Raw genomic sequence first — 23,333 nt, forward strand, 5'->3', positions numbered from 1 at the left:
TGCTTAACAGGAATAAAATAAAAATAACATGCCTTGACATTCCCATCGCCATCCAATGTTGCCTCACTGCAATGAAAGTTAGATTGTTATTGCCGTGCAGAAGAGTAAAATGAATTTGTCATGACTCATCTGTCTCCAATCATTTATTTGTTACCCCAATGGGGGCAGGTAAGGCAGCCAGCAGCTGTTGGTTGGTGCTCCTGTTGGGATGGGAAGAGTCCATCTCCACTTTGTTTGATCATAAAGGTCAAGGGAATATCTATCAAATGCCAGTAAATTACTAACACTTTTTCACTGTGTTTGCTTTAGACCAGATAGCAAAAAGGGGCAGAATAATTATGAAACGTTTTATTGAATCAGTGCTCGATCTTGGAGAAGAAAAAGAATAAATTACTCATTAAGTGTAAAGTCCATGTTGGAGCTGACTGCTCACATTGTTTTGGCATCTTTCTACATACCCACCAGACATTATTTACTGTAGGCCCATTTTTGGAGTATTTCATGTATCAAATGATAATTAATATTTTTCTGGATGATGGTGGTGCTGGTTTGTCTATACGTTGGCATAAATTATCATCTTCACAAATATAAAATGTATTGCAATGGAAGTTCATAGAAATGTAGAGACATTATATCAAGATTTATGTCCCTTCTCTCCTAAATACTCGTGCAGTCTCTGCATGGCCATTTTACCGCCACAACTGAATTCAAAATTCATTTTGTCCAGCCCTAGAGGATAAAATACCAAAACTGGAAGTCTGGATAGCAGACTAAGAGACAGGCTGCTTTGCTGCCAGACAAGGTTATTGTGCTACAATCTTTAACCACCGATTTTATCATTCATGATATTCATTCATTTTATTCCTCATTATTAGACGCTTCCTTTCAGCTGATAGTTCATAGTCATCATCGAACCATCTGCCAGGAATTCGGGGCAGTCAAAAACAGAAGGTAAAAGGAGGCAAATAAATACAGTCACAAAAAGCAAACAAACACAACGATCATGGAAACCTGTGTATGCAAACCATTCACAAAGGAATAAATAAAGAAGACAAATAAATCTACTAGAAGAACAACTCTACAAGTTGAATTGTATTTTAACCGTTGAGGTGGTCTCTCCTGGTGTGCCTTGTAAAATGAGAAGCTGCTAACTGAATGTTGTTATGTGCTACTGGCCATCAAGAAAGATAACGGACAGATAATGTTATCATTGAAGCTTTGCGTTAATGGGAAAGTATGTCTAAACTCTTCACTGTGAGTGTACTAATTCTGAAGGGCAGCCTGGTAGTGATTGGTGACTGGTGGCGGACTAGCACACTATTTATTTTACCTGATAAAATCAAATCCACCAAAGGTCACTGAAAAAAGTAATGTCCATTCATCAAGCGCTACTGTGAATCTACATTTGGCCAGGACAACAAAGAGAAACAGATGTCCTTCGTAAACTTATACATCGTCAAAATTAATTGGTTGGATTGAAAAATTCTTTAAAATCCCACTTTTCTTTACCAGATTTTCCTGATTTTCCAGGTTTTTCCATTGATTACTGTCAAATAACGTAATTAAGGGGCCCACACAGTGTCATTGGTCATTCTTCACAGTACACACGTTCAAGAAAGTTCAGATCATTTTTTCCTCCCTTTATATACAAATACGTCGGAATTAGACTTTTAAATATGCAACCATATGTGAACGCTGAGCTTAAAACATAACTTTTTAGCCTGTAAGAAGTACAGTAAACTTCTAGTGATAATTCACACTTTTAGATATTTATCTGATATATTTTGTTTGCAGGTATTTACGTAAGTGTCTAGATGGAGTCATAAAGTTTCTGTTTCTGATCTTGACCACAGGGAGGTGCAGAAGGGGTGAAGTGAGTGGATAAAAGGTGCACGTTGTAGAAGGAGAGTTGATAGTCTCAGCAGCCAGGAGGATGGGTGAGACTCAGCTACCACTGCTGGCCTTTCTGGCTTTTGCCTGTCTGTGTTCTCTGGCTGATGCAGCTCCACTGTAAGTAGATCTCACTGTATGTCGCTAGAATGGTTTCAGCCCTCTTTTTCAGTGTCTATAATGTTAGCGGGGACATTTTAATTTTTCAGGGACTCACGCAGACTAATGAAAGCAGACAACTTTCAACAGAGATTTAAAATTGCTCTGTATTTTCGGGTATAAAATAAAATTATTGTTCAGTGTGGTTTATAGATACAAATAAAATGACCCTAATCCACTGAGTTCATGTTTGCAATCAAAATTGTTTACCTTTTCCCTTCTCATTATGCTTCTCAGTTGGCTTCCTGTACATATGGTCACATTACAAATACTGTTTGAATATGATCCAAATTAAGAGGCTTTGAGCCATAGATGTTAAATATTTGTCTTACAAATTTGAGATTGTCATAATGTCAGTCCCATAATGTCAGTGACCCCATCCTGTGTTACAGGATTCACAAATGTAGATTGTGATTTCTGATGAATAGAGAAGTGACAATGACAAATAAAATGCTTAAACCATTTAGGTGGATGCAGGCTTACTGACTAAGAGCATTATATATTTGTAGCAATTCAGTTAATTACCAAGTTATATAATTTTGAGTTATTTTATACATAAAAAATTTAATTGAACTGTAATGTTTTAATTTGTAACAGTATTTCCTAAAAAGTACAAAACTTGCTGAGGCAGAAAAAAGTGTAACCAGAGAAACAGTGAGGCCAGTTAATACCTGCATTTGTAATTAATGGTTTATAGATACAGGGAGGGAATTAAGAAGATTCATTCGTGTTTATGTCTCACGTAGTAATTGTTCAGACTGGAGTTTGCATTCCAAAAGTCAAAGTACTGTGGCGTTTCCACACATACATTGCACAAAAGAACAAACACAAACAGGGGACAGGGTAATGTTCAAAAGTCTTATTGATCCAGTGCTTGATCTTAATCCAGATAATTTGTTGTGTGTTAAGTCCAGACTTGATCATTTCCAATGATATTTGCTTTTATCATGGGATGTGGGAGCAGTTTGCTGCTCATATTTATCTAATGCATGTCCATTTACCATCTACCTCATTTGGAAGTCATTTCTAAAGCACTTGTGTCATTTTGACATGAAAGTGAGTTTTCTGACATTTATGTTCTTCTTCATCTACTGTGTCCGGGATTGTATTTCATAAATGTCTCTATGTTGACAACATTTTCAATCTGCCCCGTTGTTCTACAGAAAAATTATGTCAGCTCCCAATGTGCTGTCTGTTGGAACAAGAGAAAACATCTTTTTTGAGTGTCAGGGCTGCAGCGATGAGGTCATCCCAGTAAACTTTAAAGTGACAAACTTTCCGAGCCAGACGGTGACACTGGACTCGGGAAGTGTAATCCTCAACAAGCAGAATGATTTCCAGCAGTTCGGGAATATTATGGTAATGTACATGTACCGTAAATATACATTTTACTGCTGTTCTGCGCCTCACACACCGGTCACAGTTTCCTTACCCTGTCTCCTCATACTGGTTTCAGATCAATCCTGATTCCTTCGTCAAGGATCCCAACATCAAGCAGTATGTTCACCTGGAAGCTGATTTCCAGGACTACAAGCTTGGCAAAGTCGTCATGGTGACCTTCCAGGCTGGCTTCATCTTCATCCAGACCGACAAGACCCTCTACACCCCCAACAGTAAAGGTGAGTCCAGCCCTGTATAAGTGAGGGACACACCACATCCTTACATCTCTGTATCGATGGGTCCACATAAGATGATTCACGATTGAATTCTATTAGTTTGACTTGGGCACTTTTGACAATGAATTCCTTTACTGTAAACTACAGCAGCATGAACCTCTTTATCCCCCCATCAGTTCATTACAGGATGTTCGCAGTAGCACCAAGCATGGAGCCAGTGAAGGCGGGAGACAACCACGCCGATACCTCCGTTTCCATTGAAATTGTGGTATTGTATTTTCACTTTTGCACTAAACTAAAACTACTAACTAGACATCTCTGACCTGTCAACTCCTTTTCTCTTACATGCTTGTAAAACACCCTCAGTGATCCTCATTCCTACAGTTATACGTGGATGTGTAGTAACATAAAGGAGGGGGATGACATGGGTCATAGACCAAAGACTTTGATCTAAAGTCTTTGCTGTAACATTATTTTACTATATTCGTTTGTTAAAGGCAGACAAGCACTACTGAGGAAATATTGATATTTCAACTGGCATGAGGAAATGCTCACTGAATTTGATTTTAAACTATGACGCTGGCTTCAAATTTCTTATTCTATACTACCAGTCAAACAGCAAAGTGCAGGCAAACTTTTGACTGGTAATGGAAAAACGATTCAGTGTTAACAGTTGGTCACTGTTGTTTACATTTAGACTCCCGATGAAGTCACTTTATCTCTGCCTGGTCCAGTCTCTTTGATATCAGGGATGTACTCTGGAGATTATGACCTTGGCGAATATGCCTCGTGAGTATTTCATTTCATTTCATTAATTTCATATAGTGTTTGCTTTCATGTCTTTATCCTATCTTTTATTAACATTGGCATTATTAGCATTGTTATTTCTGTGTGTGTGCGTGTTTAGTAATGGAATTTGGAAAGTGGTGGCCAGGTTCCCCAGCAACCCACAGTTCAGCTTCTCGACGGAATTTGAGGTCAAAGAATATGGTGAGTCCGTTTTTCACTGAAGTGTTGAATGAACTTTTAAAAACCTTGAAAATGCATTTACTCTCATACATCCTGTTGAACACACAACAGTATTTTATTGACCCCTACTGTAGATTGTTAATCGTAGCCATGCGTAATAAAATCTAACTATTTATGTATTGTCAATGATTGAGCAATTATATTTTTCTGATTTTCACTAAGAGAGTTTTATTATAATTGATATTGATATTTCTGATTCTGATCAAACTCATTTCATTTTTCAGTGCTGCCCAATTTCGAGGTGACTCTGGAAATCCAAAAAAACTACTTTCACGTGGACTGGAATGAGTACAACGTCAGAGTTCAAGCTATGTATGTAAAGGATTCTTGTTGGGGGTTTAATAAGTAGAGTGGTTGGAGGAGAAATGAATGGGTGCTGTTCAGAGGTTGTCCACAGTCTGCTAAATGAAGAGCCGTCAGGGATGGTATGTTGAATGACCAACATATATGAAACCAAACTTACTAAAATTATTCTGAAAACCTCACACATATATACAAATGTAAAGCCTTTACCACTCACTAATGAAGCCTTCTCACGCAAACAGCAAAAAGCTGAAAATGTGAAACTCATGAAATATTTTACACATCAAAAAAAAAAGAAGCATATGGTCACTTGTAATTGCCCCTGTGAGATATGCATTATATTACAGTATGCATCTTTTTTTTAAATGACAGTAAACGTTTTTTTTGTTTTTTTTTTCTTTCAATCTGATTAGTTGACAACAGAACTCTAAAGCCAGCTGATCATCCAGTCTTTACATTCATTTTGGATGGCAGAATCACAAGCTGTGACAAAATTATTCCCCAAAGGACTCTGTCTGTGTAGATCCATACCAGTGTTTGCCATTATACTAGAATTAAACTGGTATAATAATGGTATTATGGTAATGGTATAATAATGTTTTTGTGAGAGGGTTTCAGTTGCACATGCAAAGGGTTCACGACAACTGATGAAAGTGTGCGAGCTCTCAGCTCTCATGTTGGCATCCTGTCCTAACTTCATTGATTGTGAAATCCACTATCAGTTTGAGGTCTGATTCATACCAATCCTATGCATTGGGTTTGTAGCTACAGAGCTCTCACATGCATCTATATTTGGATAGATTAGAATAGGTCATCAGAAAAATGAGCACAAAGCAAGTCTGTCAGAAAATAAAACCAGGAAAAAGTTTGTTTCAGGCTTTGGCAGGCATTCTGCCCCTTTAGGCATGTACATAAACGACCCTGCTAAATGTAACACATTGCTGTGTGTGTACATTCTCCTACATTTTGACTCCTCTATTGCATTTCTACTTGTGTCTTAAGCCGCCCTTCGCTTGTAATTTCAGTTATCTATTCGGTGAAGACGTGGAAGGAACAGCCTACGCTGTATTTGGGGTTATTATGGATGATCAAAAGATAAACTTTCCTGGTTCCCTTCAGAGAGTGACTGTGAGTTCATAGCTCCCTGTTTGCTATGTCAGAGCATTTACCTGCTATTGAATTCTACTATAATACAGTAGAAGTAAATTTTTTTTTCTAATGTCCCATTAGCTTGATGGTGGTGAGGCACAGGTCACACTGAGGAAAAAAGCCATAACAGACACCTTTCCAGACATCAACAGCCTGGTGGAGAAGTCAATATATGTAACTGTCAACGTGCTGACAGAGGACGGTAAGAAAGAGACACTGTGTGGATCGGCAGTTCTGGTCAGTTGTTATGCAGTTTTAGGAGGCTCAAAGAAAATTTGGATTATAAAACTTATAAGTGACAGGCTGACATTTTTACAGAGAGGAAAGCCAACACCTCATCCTCCTGCCTCATATTCAGAATTGTAACACTTTACCATGACAATAACAAATCTCTCATGAATTTAGCCTTTCTGTCTCACTTCGTGCATTGAATCCTCGCAACTGATCTCAGTATCTGAGTCAAGGAGCGCTAGCAAATTTTGATTTTGCTTGATACCAGATGTAAGGACAAATAGCACCACCACCTCAGTACAGACGTCTAGTTTTAGCTTTAACCTGCAAACGCTGGTTGACTCACCTGTCCTGATGGCATGTCACTGATAAATGTATATATCTATTTTTCGCCAAGGTGGAGAAATGGTGAAGGCAGAGTTAAGAAACATCCAGATTGTTCAGTCACCTTACGCGATACAATTCACAAAGACATCGAAATTTTTCAAACCAGGAATGGACTTTGATGTTATGGTAATGTACACATTTACATCTCTGCTACTTTTCTTCACAGACCTTATCATATATCGACAATCATATGCTATTCTCCTACAGTGATTGTCATGGACACACCTTATTATTCAGACAAATTGCACAGATTGTGGATGGATTGAAAATGCTGAATTTATTTAAACCAACTCAATTATATAGCAAGAGTAAGATAAGGTATGTCAGTCATGTAGCAAGTGTCAGAATGAGTGTTGGAATGTGCAACAATGTAAAAAAACAAACCAACAACCTGTTGCCTGGGAGGAGAGAGAGAGTGAGAGCCACTGACTGACTGCTAACCAGAAACAAACAAAGTTTAGAGGAAATCCCACAGCACCCCCTTACAGCAAGGGAGGGGTCATCACAGTGATATAAGTCTGTGCCATAGTTGTTTCAACACCTCTGTGTTTGACGTTAGGTTGAAGTTCTGAATCCTGATGGGACTCCAGCAGATCAAGTTCAAGTGACATTGAATCCAGGAGCAGTGGAGGGCAGAACAGAAGAGAACGGCATGGCAAGGCTTTCCATCAATACAAAACAAACAGATACGCAGCTGGCCATCTCTGTAAGTGCCTGAAATCAGCCACCACGAATATATGTTCATATGGAAAATCGCATACAGCACTTATCACCTTTGTATTTAATTGTAGGCAACAACTAACGTGCCAGGTATCACTCAAGCAACGGCCAGCATGACAGCTCACCTATATAACAGCAAAAGCAAAAGTTACCTCCACATAGGTAAGGAACCTTCTTGAATAACATCAGATGGTAAAAAGGTGGTGGCGAAGAGAGTCATTCGGGTGGAAGAAGTCTATCACTGCCCTGCAAGAGCTGTCGCATGTTGAGCAAGCCCTAATATTCAATACCTTTTATTTCAGGGGTGGGTAAAGCTGAGGTGAGTAAAGGAGAGAACCTGAAAGTCAACTTCAACTACAATAGGCAGAGCGGCGCACAAAGTGACATCACATACCTGGTAGGTGATTTTCTGTGCAGATGCACAAATTCTGTGAATTTGTGCATCTGCTTTCATGGTTTTGTTGCCTCCCACACTTTGTGTAGCAAACACACATTCGAAAAACACTTATGTGTAAGTCATTGTCTCTAGATCTTGAGCAGAGGTCAGTTGGTGAAATATGGCCGTTACACAAAATCAGGAGAGGTGGTGGTATCCACAATAATTCTGGTCACAAAAGAAATGATGCCATCGTTCCGGATCATCGCCTACTACCATACAGCTGATGGAGAGGTCGTATCAGACTCTGTTTGGGTGGACGTCGAGGATACCTGCATAGGCTCGGTGAGAGACAGCACATTGAAGCAAAATGCAATAAATCCAGAAACTGAGTTTTTTGTAGTTATTTGTATACAAACACACGTACAGTATGTGTGTGTGTGTTTTATTTGGTTGTTTTAACAAAGACATATATCAGCATGCATCACTCATCTTCCCCTCCCCTTCTTTAGCTGAAACTGGAGCCAAAGGAATCTAATCGTAATTCCTTTGAGCCTGGTGAGTCTTTTCAGCTGAAGGTCACTGGGGATCCAGAGGCCCAAGTGGGACTGGTGGCAGTTGACAAAGGTGTTTTCCTCTTGAACAGCAAGTTCCGCCTCACCCAGGCAAAGGCAAGTGCTTGTTGTATGTTTAAAAATATTTTAAAGGGGCTCCATTTTGAGTTGCTGGGCCATACTATTCCAAATATCAGCACTGACTCCATCAGCTCAGTTTGTAAAAATATTAAAAAGCTTAGACAGCAATTTACATTTTCACTGTTTACGCTTAAAATAATAATAACAATGTTGGGATTTACTCATCCACCCAAAGTAAGAAACCAACCAGCTGCTGGGATGGCTATAGTTCCATTTTTATTTTCCTTCTATCCATCCTTTTATGAATCCAGTTCAGAATATCACTGATTCTTTATCATTAATACAGATTTTCTCCTGATCCTTCCCTGATCATATCCTATCCTGAAAATAAAAGAATAAAATAAGATCTGGATTAGAATTTATTCAACTTGATTTGTCACATTTTAGGTTTCATGGGAAATTCAGCAAATGACTCATTTGGCACCAAGGGAACTTAGAACATAACAAGCCAAGGCAGACAATTGCAGAAGTTGCAAATGATAGGAAGGAAAACATAAAACTTTACAGGAAATAATTCCAAAGTAAAGCAGGAACCGAAGTGGTGGATGATAACAGTTTCTGTTTCTGCATTTGACTTCCAACCTGCTCAGGTGTGGGACATAGTGGAGAAGCATGACCCAGGCTGCACAGCAGGTGGAGGGCAGGACGGCATGATGGTGTTTTACGATGCTGGGCTTGCATTTAAAACTAACATGGACTCTGAGACATCCACCAGAACAGGTGACACTCTTTCACTCAAAGTCTCACTCCTTTGCCTCATTCTGCTTCTAAACAGGAATGTATTTTTGTGTTTCTTGTTGGTAATATGCTTCAGCTAATTAAGAGCTCAGGTCAGTGAAGTTGTTAAGCATTACTATGGGTCTGCTTTAAACAGCATACACTTGTTGGCTTCTGTGTAAGAGCTGTTCTGGTTTCCATTTCCAGACTTGAAATGTGGAGCGACCACTGCTCGAAGAAAAAAACGGACACCTACTGGAGATTTCCAAAGCAGCATGTGTAAGAACCACAGCTTCGTGATGTAGAAATGTATCGATGTCATGTTGTTTTTAAAGACGATCTTACTTTATCTTCATCAATATAGTCAACGAGTATAGAATATCAACGAGTATTTCTCGTCATTTAACAGCAAACAACAAATTATGATTAACAGGGAAAATCACAGGTGATCCTGGTGATGATCCGGGTGCTGGAGTATTGAAAATATACACTCACTGGCCACTTTATTAGGTACACCTGTCCAACTGCTCGTTAACACTTAATTTCTAATCAGCCAATCACATGGCGGCAACTCAGTGCATTTAGGCATGTAGACATGGTCAAGGCAATCTCCTGCAGTTCAAACCGAGCATCAGTATGGGGAAGAAAGGTGATTTGAGTGACTTTGAACGTTGCATGGTTGTTGGTGCCAGAAGGGCTGGTCTGAGTATTTCAGAAACTGCTGATCTACTGAGATTTTCACGCACAACCATCTCTAGGGTTTACAGAGAATGGTCCGAAAAAGAAAAAATATCCAGTGAGCGGCAGTTCTGTGGGCGGAAATGTCTTGTTGATGCCAGAGGTCAGAGGAGAATGGCCAGACTGGTTCGAGCTGATAGAAAGGCAACAGTGACTCAAATAACCACCCGTTACAACCAAGGTAGGCAGAAGAGCATCTCTGAATGCACAGTACGTCGAACTTTGAGGCAGATGGGCTACAGCAGCAGAAGACCACACCGGGTGCCACTCCTTTCAGCTAAGAACAGGAAACTGAGGCTACAATTTGCACAAGCTCATCGAAATTGGACAATAGAAGATTGGAAAAACGTTGCCTGGTCTGATGAGTCTCGATTTCTGCTGCGACATTCGGATAGTAGGGTCAGAATTTGGCGTCAACAACATGAAAGCATGGATCCATCCATATCAACGGTTCAGGCTGGTGGTGGTGGTGTAATGGTGTGGGGAATATTTTCTTGGCACTCTTTGGGCCCCTTGGTACCAATTGAGCATCGTTGCAACGCCACAGCCTACCTGAGTATTGTTGCTGACCATGTCCATCCCTTTATGACCACAATGTACCCAACTTCTGATGGCTACTTTCAGCAGGATAATGCGCCATGTCATAAAGCTGGAATCATCTCAGACTGGTTTCTTGAACATGACAATGAGTTCACTGTACTCAAATGGCCTCCATAGTCACCAGATCTCAATCCAATAGAGCATCTTTGGGAGGTGGTGGAACGGGAGATTCGCATCATGGATGTGCAGCCGACAAATCTGCGGCAACTGTGTGATGCCATCATGTCAATATGGACCAAACTCTCTGAAGAATGCTTCCAGCACCTTGTTGAATCTATGCCACGAAGAATTGAGGCAGTTCTGAAGGCAAAAGGGGGTCCAACCCGTTACTAGCATGGTGTACCTAATAAAGTGGCCGGTGAGTGTATGTACTACATATGACAATAGACTGGGTTGTCCATTGTCAAGGCACACAATTAAATAAAATTTTTGTGGGCACATTGAGGTTACTCACAATGATCAGATACAGGTCTGTCAAAACAGCCGCAGGAAGTTCCACGCTCCTGTGCACATTGAGCTTGGCTAAAAACCCAGTGGATGTGTGAACAAGCCACAGGTGAGATGTTCTGGTTAGCGAGTTTGTGGAAAAAACCGAATTGCAACCCAAAACGTCATCCATTTCTTTGTGTACTAGAATTCTGACGGTTTGAGTCAATACAGACGCCGCACAACATGCAAGAGTTTGAGTTGCTTGCAGGATTTTGAGGATTTTGCACAAAAACCATAAACTTTGGGCGATGTGTGTCAAAAGAGTAATGTCTCCTGTAAATGTTTTCCCATAATTATGTAAGCATACTTAGTGGGGGTTAAAACTGGAAGTGAGATTGCATAAAGTAGCTGAAAATTTTTGTTTCAGTTCAGTTCAGCTGAGACAGGACAAACAGGACAAACCCTGGCGGCGTTGCATGAAATCAAAGTTTCTCTTTACGTGTTTTCTTGTTCGATGAAAAAAAAAAAAAAAAAAGCCCTTGTATTTGCATTTAACTGAACACTAACAGTACTTTCTCCCCTGTCACCTGCGTCTCTTCAACATCCTTTCCCCTTTTAAAGTGAGTAAATATGCAGACAAAAAAGTCCGTGGCTGTTGTTTTGATGGCATGAAGGAAGTTCCAGTCTCATATGACTGTCAGCGGCGCAGTCAGTTCGTCCTGGGGGATGCAAGGTGTGTTGCCGCCTACCTGGAGTGCTGCACGGCTATGAAAACCCAGAGAGCTGAGATGCAGGAAGACAGCCTCATTCTGGCTCGAAGTAAGGAGGGAGAGGCAACACTGTTAGCGTCCAGTGCTCACATACAGAGATACACCGTATTACTAACCCCGACCCTTCTCAACAACACTTTAGGTGAAGAAGATGACAGCATTAACTTCAGAATCAGTGAAGTCGTTTCTCGTTCGAAGTTCCCTGAAAGCTGGCATTGGACAAGTGTTACTCTTCCGGCTTGCAGTGATCCTACCTGGTGAGCCAATTATGACTTTTATACATGACAAATACATTTAAATCAGAAGAGATGGTTTCCTTGACAGGCAGCCAACTTGAGTGTGCTCCCCTCGACTTACACAGCATACTTTAATTAAGGCTGCCCAATGTCCCCTTTAAATCACAGCGGTATATTTTATTAACATTTATTGCCTCTGAAATGGACACTGCTTTCCCTGTGTGTTTCAGTCGCACAACATCCATCGTGACAAAGCCATTTCCTTTAAAGGACAGTATCACAACCTGGCAGTTCATCGGCATCGGACTCTCAAAAGCCAACAGTGAGGATTTCTTTTTCCACTTGTATCTTAAAAGTCATGATTCCTTCGATTCTTTAACATCTTTTTATTTGTGTCTCCTTTCATTTTCAAGGCATCTGTGTGGCTCCCCCATTGGAAGTAATCGCACGGAAGGACTTCTTCCTTAAGCTCATATTGCCATACTCTGTTGTCCGTGGAGAACAGGTGGAAATTAAGGCAATCATCTACAACTACAGATCTTCAAGTGCCACCGTAAGTCTGAACCATTATATCCAATTTATTCAAATTGGAACGCTCTCAACTCTGAAGAGACTGGTCGGTGTGGACATTCTCAGTGGAAAGCCTTCTGAGCTAAAGAAAGGAGTTTGAGAGATGTGGGCAGGAATAGTCTCTGAAGGCAGGGAGAAAATGATGACCAGTGCAATGTCCAGAGGTGAAGTGGAGTAACGCCACATCAGTTTCTGCTGATGTCCTGTCATTGCATTCCTCACCTCTTTTATCATACCTCCATAAGGTTATTCTACTGTCCTCACCTGTACACGTTTGCCTTACTGAAACATATAATATGGAACAGGAAACAGCCAGACCCGAAGACTGTTTTCTCTTTGGGAACATTTTATCGTAGTAATAGTCATAGTAAACATGATAAAAGGTGCAAGGAAGAGAAACAAAATCTCTTGATATTTACAATGACATCGTGTCTTTTCCTGCCTCAGAGCTTTACCTTTTTCTTTTTTCTTTTTTTTTTTTTTGCAAATTTGGAAATACTTTCAAGTTTGTAGCTCAGCTGATAAAGAATGTCACCTGCTCCTGCTGCTTCTTACTGCTTAATGGCAGTTTATTCAAACAATGGTTATTGCTGTTACTCATCAAGGCAATGAGACATTAAACTTCTTCCATCTCAAGTGGGTGCTAAATTACATGATGAATGCAAGTAGATATGACATCTTTGTTGGCACAGGAAGCTGTTCTGAGATCAAATCAAATCAGATATAAGGACAGTTATCACTGCCACTTCAGTATCATTCTAAATGAGGTTTATTTTTAGGGTAAACAGAACAAGCACTGCTGGCCTTGCTTGCCTGCCCTTGTGGCACATCACTGGTACACAGACATTCACAAATGTCCCTCTGATCGAAACGACATGCTTAACAATTTTGAAAATTTGATGTGAATTTTACAAAAATAAATGAATGTGCCGCTGTAGGAGGCGTGCTCATCTGGTTTGAGGCAGTTATCTGCTTTGAGCCATTTTAGAATCTCCAAAGACGTCAAGACAAATTAAAATTCAAAATGACTATCAGCCAACAGAAATGTTATTGTATTTAATCTGCTCCCTCTTTGTCTTTCACCGCTTTCAAATTCATGCATAAAGTTTGTTCAATCTCTTGCCCTGTTTTTGTCTTTTATAAGGTGTATGTGGATATGCTTGAGAACCAAGATGTGTGCAGTGGAGCGTCTGGTCACGGGCGATATCGTGAAAAGATCAGAGTTCCCGCCAGAGGTACCAGATCTGTGTCCTTCGTCATTATTGGCATGAAGATAGGTCTGCTCGACATTGACGTCAGGGCAGTTGTTCATCGAATGGATATAAGTGACGGAGAAAAGCGTCCTCTACGGGTGGTGGTAAGAAAAATCTGAATGGTGCCTCTGCTGAAGCTGCAAGAATGCAGTCATGGAGTCAGGTTTGCCTGAAAATAGACCTGATTACAAAAGTGTGTAATTGTTGTCTTTCCAGCCCGAAGGAGTGTTGACTAAAACTGTAGTGACTGAAACTTTAGAGCCTCGTAGCAGAAGTAAGATTTCTGTCGAAAGATTGAGATTAAAATGAATGGAAAAAAAATTAAACACGCAAAAATTTAAGGTAATTAAAATATCTTATTTCCTCATAGCTGAAAGTGTTCAGAAAACACTGAATAGTGGCATTTCTCCAAAAAAGCTGGTCCCTGGCATAAAACCGACAACACAGATTTCTATAACAGGTAGGTTATACACAGTGCATTGTACTGAGTGCTATTAGCTACAATTGCTGGACAATGAACCCTTAGGTGCTGACTTTGTTGTGACAGAAATGACCATCACACTCGGGTGAGAGGGACCTTTTCTTTTTTGTTTCTTTCTGTTAATTCTGTGTTTCTTCTTGTGTCCACACAGGGAGAGAGCAGTTAGGTTCTCTCGTGGAGAACGCCATTAGTGGGAACTCAATGGGAAGTCTGATCACCCAGCCAGGAGGCTGTGGAGAGCAGAACATGATTGGCATGACCCTGCCTGTCATTGCAGTCACGTATTTGGACAAAACCAACCAGTGGGAAGTCGTAGGGTTCAACAAACGAACTGAAGCCCTCCAGTACATCACAACAGGTTGGCTCTCTCGCACACACAGACGTGCATATTACAAAAGACACTAGAGATGTTCTTTAACTGAGGCACCCACTTCAAAAGGACTTCTCAAACTGACTTCTAGTTGATTAGATTCAGTCAAGCAACTGAAAAGTTTGTCTTTTTTGTGTCCAGGATACCACAACGAGATTCCCTACCGTAAAAGTGATGGGTCTTTTGCTGTGTTCAAGGACTATGACGGCAGCACCTGGTGAATCATCCAAGCCTGCATGAACTCCTATGCAAATATTTTGAATAGGAGTATCTATTTTTATTGTATAACTTTTGACTAACTCAGAAGTTAGTCGTGGTGTTGAACTGTTGTATACTTTCCTTTCCTCTCTAAGGCTGACAGCTTATGTTGCCAAAGTGTTCGCCATGGCTTACCCTTATGTGGGGATTGACTACAAAGTCATCTGTGGTGCCATCAGCTTCCTAATTGATTCTCAGCAAGACACAAATGGCAGGTTTCGAGACAGTGGAACGATCATACACGGAGAGATGATTGTATGTACGCAAAGTAACATCAGTTTCTTCAACTTGGTGCTAAGTTATTGACTATGAATGTGAATGAAACAATAGATGTTAAATGCGGCGTGCTTGTTTGTGTGTTTACGCATATGCAGGGTAATGTGCGTGGTACGGATGCAGACGTCTCCATGACAGCCTTCTGCCTCATTGCGATGCAGGAGTCACGCACACTCTGTCGCCGCATTATCCCGGCAAGTATATGCCTTATTCATTTACAAGAGCAGCAGTTGCCCTCCTTCTCGTTGCCATTACTATAATCAACTTGAAAACAATGGAGTGTGCAGTGCTGGAAATCGATTTCACACCAATTTGCAGCTCCTAGTGTTCATTCATGACAGCCAATGGTAATTTGAGAGGCTCTCACTTTGCCACTTGGGTTTGTGTACTACTGTGTCCTGACGAATTTTTGTTTTTAAATGTGAAAACCAACATTGGGAAAGCCCCAAGTTTCCCCATTATCCTTTAAATATGGGGAAACAAAGATGAAAAACAGCCAATTTTCTTTCCGCTGTCTTCATGGTAAAAAAATTAAAAGTGACAGAACAAACGTCTAATTTATGGTTATTGGGCAAAAAAGTTGTTTTGGAATTTTCAAAATTCATTACACAATGTAGCCATAACAATCTGAATGAGGTCATGTATTTTCCTTCTGTCTAGGCTATCCAAGAGAAAATAAACTTGGGAATCACATATCTGAAAGGCCGTCTGGAAAGCATCAGCAACCCTTATGCTGCTGCAATTGCGTCATACGCCTTGGCCAATGAAAACGCCCTGAACCACCAGATCCTGTTCAAGTTTATGTCCCCAGGTTTAGTAGTAACACAATTTTCTTAAATGCACTGAGAAACAAGACAAGATAGTAGGATGTGGGCCTTTCAATATTAACTTCTTTCTTCTGATTTCATTGATTGAAATGTTTTTAAGTGGAAAAATGTCTTTCTTCTTTAGCGGGAAGCCACTGGCCTGTACATGACTCACATCTTTTCACACTTGAGGCAACTGCTTATGCTCTGCTGGCTCTGGTTAAGGCAAATGTGAGTACATCAAGCTTTTATACAGTTCAATAAAGTGATCATTTATGCAACTCCACACAAAATGACTAACAATTGATTACTAAAGTGACTTAAGAAATGTGTGAGTAGGTCTGGACAGTGCTTAAACTGCCAACTGTCTTCAATTGATACAGGCCTTCGAGGAAGCCAAGCCTATTGTCAGATGGTTTAATGGAAAGCAGAAATATGGTGGAGGTTATGGTTCCACTCAAGTAAGAGTCCCTCTCTTTCTCTCCTTATCTCTTTGTCGCTGCAGATATATGCTTTAACTGTATATCAGGCTGCCTTTTTGTGAAGTTATGCATATTTTTGTTGGTTCTAATCTACTGATAACATGATCAATATGAGTTTTGCCTTTTCTGTTTCACTCTCCAGGCTACTATAATGGTATATCAGGCAGTAGCTGAGTACTGGACCTCTGCCAATGAGCAGCCATACGATGTGTCTGTTGAACTTAGCCACCCAGGAAGGTCGAAACCTCTTTCCATCAGCTTAAACAAATTAAACCACTATGCCACCAAAAAAGATTCGGTAAAAATCCACACACAAACACAAAACATGTGTGATTAGGTAGAGATGCATTAAGCGCCACTATGGAGCAGAAAAAGATTCAAGAGAAGCGGGTCGATGCACAGTTTGGCCTGAAATACAGAGCTCACGTTACAGTGAATCGCCCTCCAATGCAGGGCCCAGTTTTAATGCATGGCTTGTCCCCAGGGCAGAGGGAATGTATCCATTGCCCTGAAGATGAACAGCTTTCTGTCCCATAAAGGACAATCATGGTGTCATTTATTGGCCTTTTTGCAGGGTATTGTCTGCGTAGCTTAGCTTGACCTGGTTGCTGTTAAGCTATTGCTCCTGTCATTGTTGTCGGTATGACTGTATACTATTGATAAGGACTGGAGCTTGGCAAGCGAGAGGGCAGCAGCCTTTTTTAGTAAATCCGGAGATCAAGAATATTGATGCTGGAGATGAATGCCACGGTAAGGGTACAATAGTAATTGATAGTAAGCCTGCAACGTAATGGATGTGCATTTTAAGCTGTTTGTGTTACCACTACAGCCCGTTTCAGCATCTCCCCTGCGCTTCCCTGCTACAGCTGGGATGATGAGCCAGGAAAAATTTAACAGCTCTTCAGCTCTGTTTGAATAACTGTCAAGCACCCAGCAAATGACTGCTTAACAGTCTTTCCAAGTAATCCAGAAAGTTTCCCATCTGTTGTTTCTAATTAAACGGTGCACTCTATCAGGCCCTGGGTGTGCATGACAGATAGACACAAACCGTAACAGTGACAGGACCCTCTGTCTTCATCTGCATGTTGAATTTAAAACAGAGCTCAGTAAAGCTACAGATGTGGAGCATCATTTTCTCTTGTATATTACACCTCAAATAGTAAAAATACTACACGACTTTTAAGCTACAACTCCGAATAGTTTCTCTGGATGTTTGCTTATCTGTTCTTTGAAGTTTCCCTGTCGTACTCTCTTCTCAGTTTTTCCATGTTTATATGTGCATCCTTTAAAACAGATGGAAGGCATCAACAAGGATGTCACAGTGACTGCCACCGGAAATGGAGAAGTAGTGGTGAAAGTGAGTATAACACAGTTATTAGTTGATTTTTTTATCCTTGTGCATTATTCTGCATTTGGCTTTGAAATTAGGCTTTGAAATGTAAAGTAATGGTTATTGAGCTCATGTCAAGAAATAATGGTAATATACACCAATCAGCCATAACATTAAGACTTCTGACAGCTGAAGTGCATAATCCTGATGGTCTTGTCATGATGGTACCACTCTGTCCATATATACATCCATAGAGGCAGTGAGTCAACCTTAGGCCCCTGAAGTTGATATGTTGGAGGCATTAATAATGGTCAAGTGTAAGGATCTGTGACAAGCAACAAATGGGATTCTTTTATGACTGGGTGAGATCGGCTGCAGTGTTCTGAACCAACCAAAAGTTGTCCAAGGGCGGCAAACCAGTGAGCCAGAGGCATGGTCATAGGCCGCCACGGCTCAGTGATGCACATGGTAGTGAAAGCTGATCCGAAAGGTCAGGTCCAACAAATTAACTACCAAAGTTCGAATTAGTAAAACTGTTAATGCCGGTTCTGATAGAGAGGAGCCAGGACACGCAGAACAGCACAGTTTGTTGTTTTTGGAGCTGGGTAGGTGCAGGCCAGTCAGCGTGTCCATTCTGGTCCCTGTCCACCACCAAAAGGACTGTAAAGACCTTAAAGATCAGATAACTCAGCACACCGTCAGACCCTCAGCAGAGTCAATGTCTAAGAATCAGGGCCGATTTAGCAACAAAACGGGAACGCACACGGTGTTAGGCAGCGGGTGATCATTTTGTCGCTGATCAGTGTAGCTACACCTTAAATAAAGCACACCCACAGGTTTGTTGACTGCTAATGCTTATTATCCCAACAGGTTCTCTCTTTAGAAAAGACATAGACATTTCAAGTAATGTCATTATTAAGAGCTAAAAATATGAATGTTGTCAAAAACTAAAATTTTTAAAATTTTGTCGATTTAACAGTTGCTGTCGGTTTATTATGTCCTGCCGTATGAGAGGGAAAGTAACTGTAAGAAGTTTAACCTCTCTGTCCAGATCCTTCCAGGTAATTTGGTCACTTCTTCTGTTTTGACCTTCTGTTTATTGTCCAGCATTTTGTGGTGATGTTGCCTCTGTGTATTTCCTGCCTGTTACTGATTTTGCTTTATTGGCTGTTTGAAATTGTGATATAAACTAAGTTATAATTGGAAGCGTTATGATACCACAGCTTGAAGATAAATATATTTGGCAAAAACCTCCAGTAATACCAAAATGAACTTAAAATATGGACTCAGCCATCATTTTAAAGCAGCCCAATGCCAGTAATGCCTAATTTCAATGGAAGACACAAAGCTGTTCATCTATTCATCTTTATTTTGTGGTGTTTTCTTAGTTTCTTGCTTGTTTGTTGGGTTGTGTTTTCTTTTATGGTTGTTAGATTTATCTTTCATGTATTATTTTACCTCATGTTTTGCCAAATTTTTCTCCAGACAAAAATGAAATCACTTACAAGCTGAAAATAGAGGTTATGTAAGTACAATAATATGGCTTTATATCCAAACATTCTAAACGCTCAAATCTTTTTCCTTTTCATTCTTGCATTTATTGTTTCTTGCTTTTTCTTTTCTCAATCTTAGCATATTCCTCCCTGAAGCCTTTATTAAGGTTATTTATTTTGTATTTGTAAAAGGGTCTTGCCTATCCATTCTGTGCACAGGTTTTTGGACAGACAGAAGGATGCAATCATGGCAATTGTGGATGTCGGCATGTTAACTGGCTTCAGTGTGTACACTAATGACCTTGATGCAGTAAGGCTTACACACACGTACGGTCCAATGGTCTGTGTTTACAAAAGGTAAGAGGAGATAATATTGCTTTCGTGTGTTCTTTTGCATTTCTTGGCGTGTAGCTGTCCAAGGGAACTTCCAAGATCATTTCTCATTACGACATAAACTCACCCCTGTCAGAAAGAGGCTCGGTGATTCTCTACTTGGACAAGGTAACCCTTTTTTCTGACCTATTCGTCTTTGTCAAATTCAAACAAGTTCTTATTTCACTCCCTATGTTTAAGTGGTTCAAGGAGGCGAAACCTCATCTGTAATAGACCTCATCATGTAGAGTTAAGGGCAAAGAGTGATCAATATTATATCAGCAGCAACAGAAGGGTGTACACAGGGTGTACATTTGGTCGAATATACTTTCCCCATCTTTGAGTAAACTCAAAATGTTCAGAGGTTTTGGGGGTGCTTCTTATTACCTTATTCGATTTGGTTTTGCCATTTATCCTTCAAATGCATTAGGATGACAGAAAAATAGAAATGGGAGTTGTCCCCTCTGTTGCCTGTGTGAAATATGGATTCTGCATAAAATGAATGAATTTACTTCTCTTTTAAAGCAGTGCAGATAAGTAGAGATGAAAAAGATTATACCGGCAGTGTCTTAGTTGGATGTTACAACGATGCTGTTGTGAACAAACTATGGTAAAATAGTTAAACTACTGGCAGAGAAATGACTAAAGTCTGTAATAAAAAAACAAACATGGAGTACCAGGCATATTTGATACTTTCTAAAAATTCTAAAGGTTTCTAAAATGTGATTGAAGTAAATAGAGATTCATTAATTGTCTAAATTAACTAGACTTAACTTATTGAGCTTTTAAATTTAAAATTTAAATGGATTTGGATCATCATGCCAAGATATTGCTGTTAAGTTTCCTCAGAGAATTTTATTTATGCAGCTTAGGTCAATGCAGTGCAAATATAAAATTGATGTCATGAGATTGTTTGCTTTCTGTTTGCCTCTCTTACGCTCACCTACTTTTCTTTTGTTGGACATCTCCACAGATTTCTCATTCAGAAAAACAAGAGATTTCTTTCAGGATTCAACAGGATCTGAAGGGGAAAAACTTGCAACCAGCTGCTGTGACTGTCTATGAATATTATGACCATCAAAACAAAGACGGTGAGCATGTCATCCAGGACCATAGGCTGCCCCTGTCTATAACTCACAACGACGAAATGAGTCATTCATCAATGTCCTACCAAGAAGTAAATGTACTAATTAATGATCAATGTTCTTGGTGTGGGCAGTCTCTCTTTATGTTCACACATAAAGTTGCTATATGTATTTCACATTTAGTGAAAGATTCATCTCTGCAAGAATATGCATTTTCCTGGTGTATTATGGTCATCCAAGTAACCAATTTAGTTTTGTTTTAACTGATATCCCCTGTTGCAGAGACACATTGTATGAAATTCTACCACCCCAAAAGGGAAGGTGGAGAGTTAATGAGGCTCTGTAGTGACGAAAACAGATGCACTTGTGCTGAGGGTAAGTAACATTTTTGTTTTAATCTGTTAATCTGTTCAGCAACATTATGCAGTGATGCACTATTGTTTCCTCTTATGCCAAGACAAAAACTGAGCTGCATACAGGAAAGTGTATAGCACAGACTAGATAGAGGGAACTGCGGTGTGATATTAACACTTCAAAAACTATGGCTTTAAAAACAAACGGCTGGATTTGATGACGGAGCGCTATCAGACGGTCTAAACCTGCATTATATTAAGGAACCTGAGTTAAAAGTAGATATTATTTAGATATTAAATCTGACGATGCACAAGAGGAAGAGATTTTACTCTACATTTATTGTGCATACATGATGCATGAGTTGATTTTCATCTGTCGTGTGCTAACAATGGGGGAATAAATAACGGTTGAAGGAAACCCAACTGTATCAGATACTGCATGATGTACACCTAAAAGCCCTGCAAATGTGCTGTCTTGAGTTGATTAGCTGTGTGCTAACTTTGTGTCCTGTGTGTATTTCCAGAGGAATGCACTCTGCAAAAGAAGGAAAATGTAAATAATGACGAACGCATCATGAAAACTTGTGAGAGTACAGAGGAAGTTAAAACAGATTTTGGTAAGACTTTCTGTTGTCAGTCAGTGAGTGTGAGGATATAAGCGAGCAAGCTAACAATCTGCATTTTGTCTGTCCTCAGTTTACAAAGTAAAAGTTGAAAGCTTCCTGCACAAATGGGGAACTGACATTTATACTCTGAAGATTTTGTCAGTCATCAAGGAAGGTGGGAATTTTCTATTTTATATAAATTTACCTCATGTTTTCCATAAAGATGTACTTTACAGAGCCATGTAGAAACAAGCTAACAGGAAATGTTATATCATTTAGGTGTCTTCTCTTTTTAAATATTTGAATTATCGACTTGTGACGAACTATGTGATTGTTGGTAAATTTGGGCTGAAAAGTGAAAAGTTCTTCCTGTGATGAATAAAAAAAAAACAAGTACATTTACAATATGTATTTTATTACATTTAACAAGCCTTTCTTTATTTTGGATGTTAATTACAGGTACTGATGTTGGTGTTTTGGATAAAAGCCGTGATTTCCTCAGTCATAGGCGCTGCAGATCTGCTTTAAATCTTTTAAATGGAAAAACCTACCTTATCATGGGTGTGAACAGAGATGTCAGGGTAGAAAAGACGACTTCAACGTAAGTGCTGTGTGTGTGGGAGAGTAATGTTAACATTAATTCTATTTTTGAGTTTCATTTCAAAAACATTTTTAGATTGTATGTACATTGATATGTAAAAAACCAAAACCAAACACTTTTCCGTCCTCAGTTTCCAGTACGTGCTTGGGGAAAGAACCTGGGTTGAGTACTGGCCCACTGCTGAAGAATGTCAGACTACGGCATATGCTTCCACCTGTAAAGGCATAGAAGATCTGGAGTACAAGTACTCAACTTTTGCATGTAATAGTAAATGAAACTCAAAGGTGACATTTGCCCCTTTAAAATTGTTAGAAATTAGTGTTTCTAGCTCTTTTTTTTTTCAACCCTCATGTCAAACTTGTGGTTTGAAATCAAAATTGTGGAAACGTCTCTTTGATATTGGTGATTAAAAATTTAATTGTGTTCTATTTTAATGCTTTTTGTCTCATTAAATCATTATTAAATACTATCGGGATGGATCCACAGATGGTGCTTGGCTGGCTGACCATTTTGGTGTCAATAATCCCACTGGATTTAGTGGATTTATGACAGATGAAATATTTTTCTATTGTACCCTCCCAGAATTTATTATGATGGCTGCATCTAGTTCCTGAAAACTGTCACCACTTTTTGAAAACTTGCAGAACAGGTTCACATCAACCTCAGCTTTACTTTGTCTTTTCACAAATGTGAGTACTAAATAAAAAGTAACTCAGATGATGAAAACTTGCCTGTTGAAAATGTTAATTTTAGCATCGGCACCATGATTATGTCGCTGATTTTAGCATTTAGCTTAAAGCAAGACGGTGTCCGGCATCAGTGATATGCTATCATGACAGCAGACTCTTTACAGAATAAAAGGAACCAAATTTGAAACAACCAAGTCAAAGACTGCAGCTTTAATGGTTGCAGTCAAGTTATTTTTTGTTGTGATGGAAAATGCACACCCTGGG

The 23,333-nt window shown here is 39.7% G+C and overlaps 1 protein-coding gene across 1 annotated transcript; it reads left to right on the plus strand.

The window, feature by feature from the left end:
* The first annotated feature begins 1,933 nt into the window (after positions 1-1,933).
* LOC115061121 (complement C3-like) lies at positions 1,934-22,655 on the plus strand. Its single transcript, XM_029529414.1, has 43 exons — positions 1,934-2,010; positions 3,213-3,408; positions 3,506-3,668; positions 3,842-3,933; positions 4,363-4,454; positions 4,573-4,655; positions 4,919-5,006; positions 6,023-6,125; positions 6,228-6,348; positions 6,775-6,890; positions 7,324-7,470; positions 7,556-7,646; positions 7,787-7,881; positions 8,014-8,205; positions 8,373-8,531; positions 9,146-9,275; positions 9,480-9,551; positions 11,661-11,858; positions 11,952-12,066; positions 12,276-12,367; positions 12,459-12,598; positions 13,760-13,972; positions 14,085-14,142; positions 14,239-14,328; positions 14,501-14,707; positions 14,861-14,936; positions 15,073-15,232; positions 15,352-15,447; positions 15,914-16,064; positions 16,205-16,290; positions 16,443-16,520; positions 16,684-16,839; positions 17,836-17,898; positions 18,851-18,932; positions 19,357-19,396; positions 19,584-19,674; positions 19,776-19,865; positions 20,710-20,827; positions 21,104-21,196; positions 21,699-21,791; positions 21,871-21,954; positions 22,239-22,380; positions 22,511-22,655. The coding sequence occupies exons 1-43, from the start codon at positions 1,934-1,936 to the stop codon at positions 22,653-22,655; spliced, it is 4,974 nt and encodes a 1,657-aa protein (XP_029385274.1).
* Positions 22,656-23,333: the final 678 nt, after the last annotated feature.

This window comes from Echeneis naucrates, chromosome 1 (assembly GCF_900963305.1).
Source record: "Echeneis naucrates chromosome 1, fEcheNa1.1, whole genome shotgun sequence".
Classification (NCBI taxonomy): domain Eukaryota; kingdom Metazoa; phylum Chordata; class Actinopteri; order Carangiformes; family Echeneidae; genus Echeneis; species Echeneis naucrates.

Excerpts from the sequence above, each read along its gene's own strand:
- LOC115061121 (XM_029529414.1), top strand. The coding sequence starts at position 1,934 with ATGGGTGAGACTCAGCTACCACTGCTGGCCTTTCTGGCTTTTGCCTGT. Across the intron at positions 8,206-8,372 it reads AGGATACCTGCATAGGCTCG|CTGAAACTGGAGCCAAAGGA; the intron begins GTGAGAGACAGC and ends CCCCTTCTTTAG. Across the intron at positions 22,381-22,510 it reads GTAGAAAAGACGACTTCAAC|TTTCCAGTACGTGCTTGGGG; the intron begins GTAAGTGCTGTG and ends TTCCGTCCTCAG.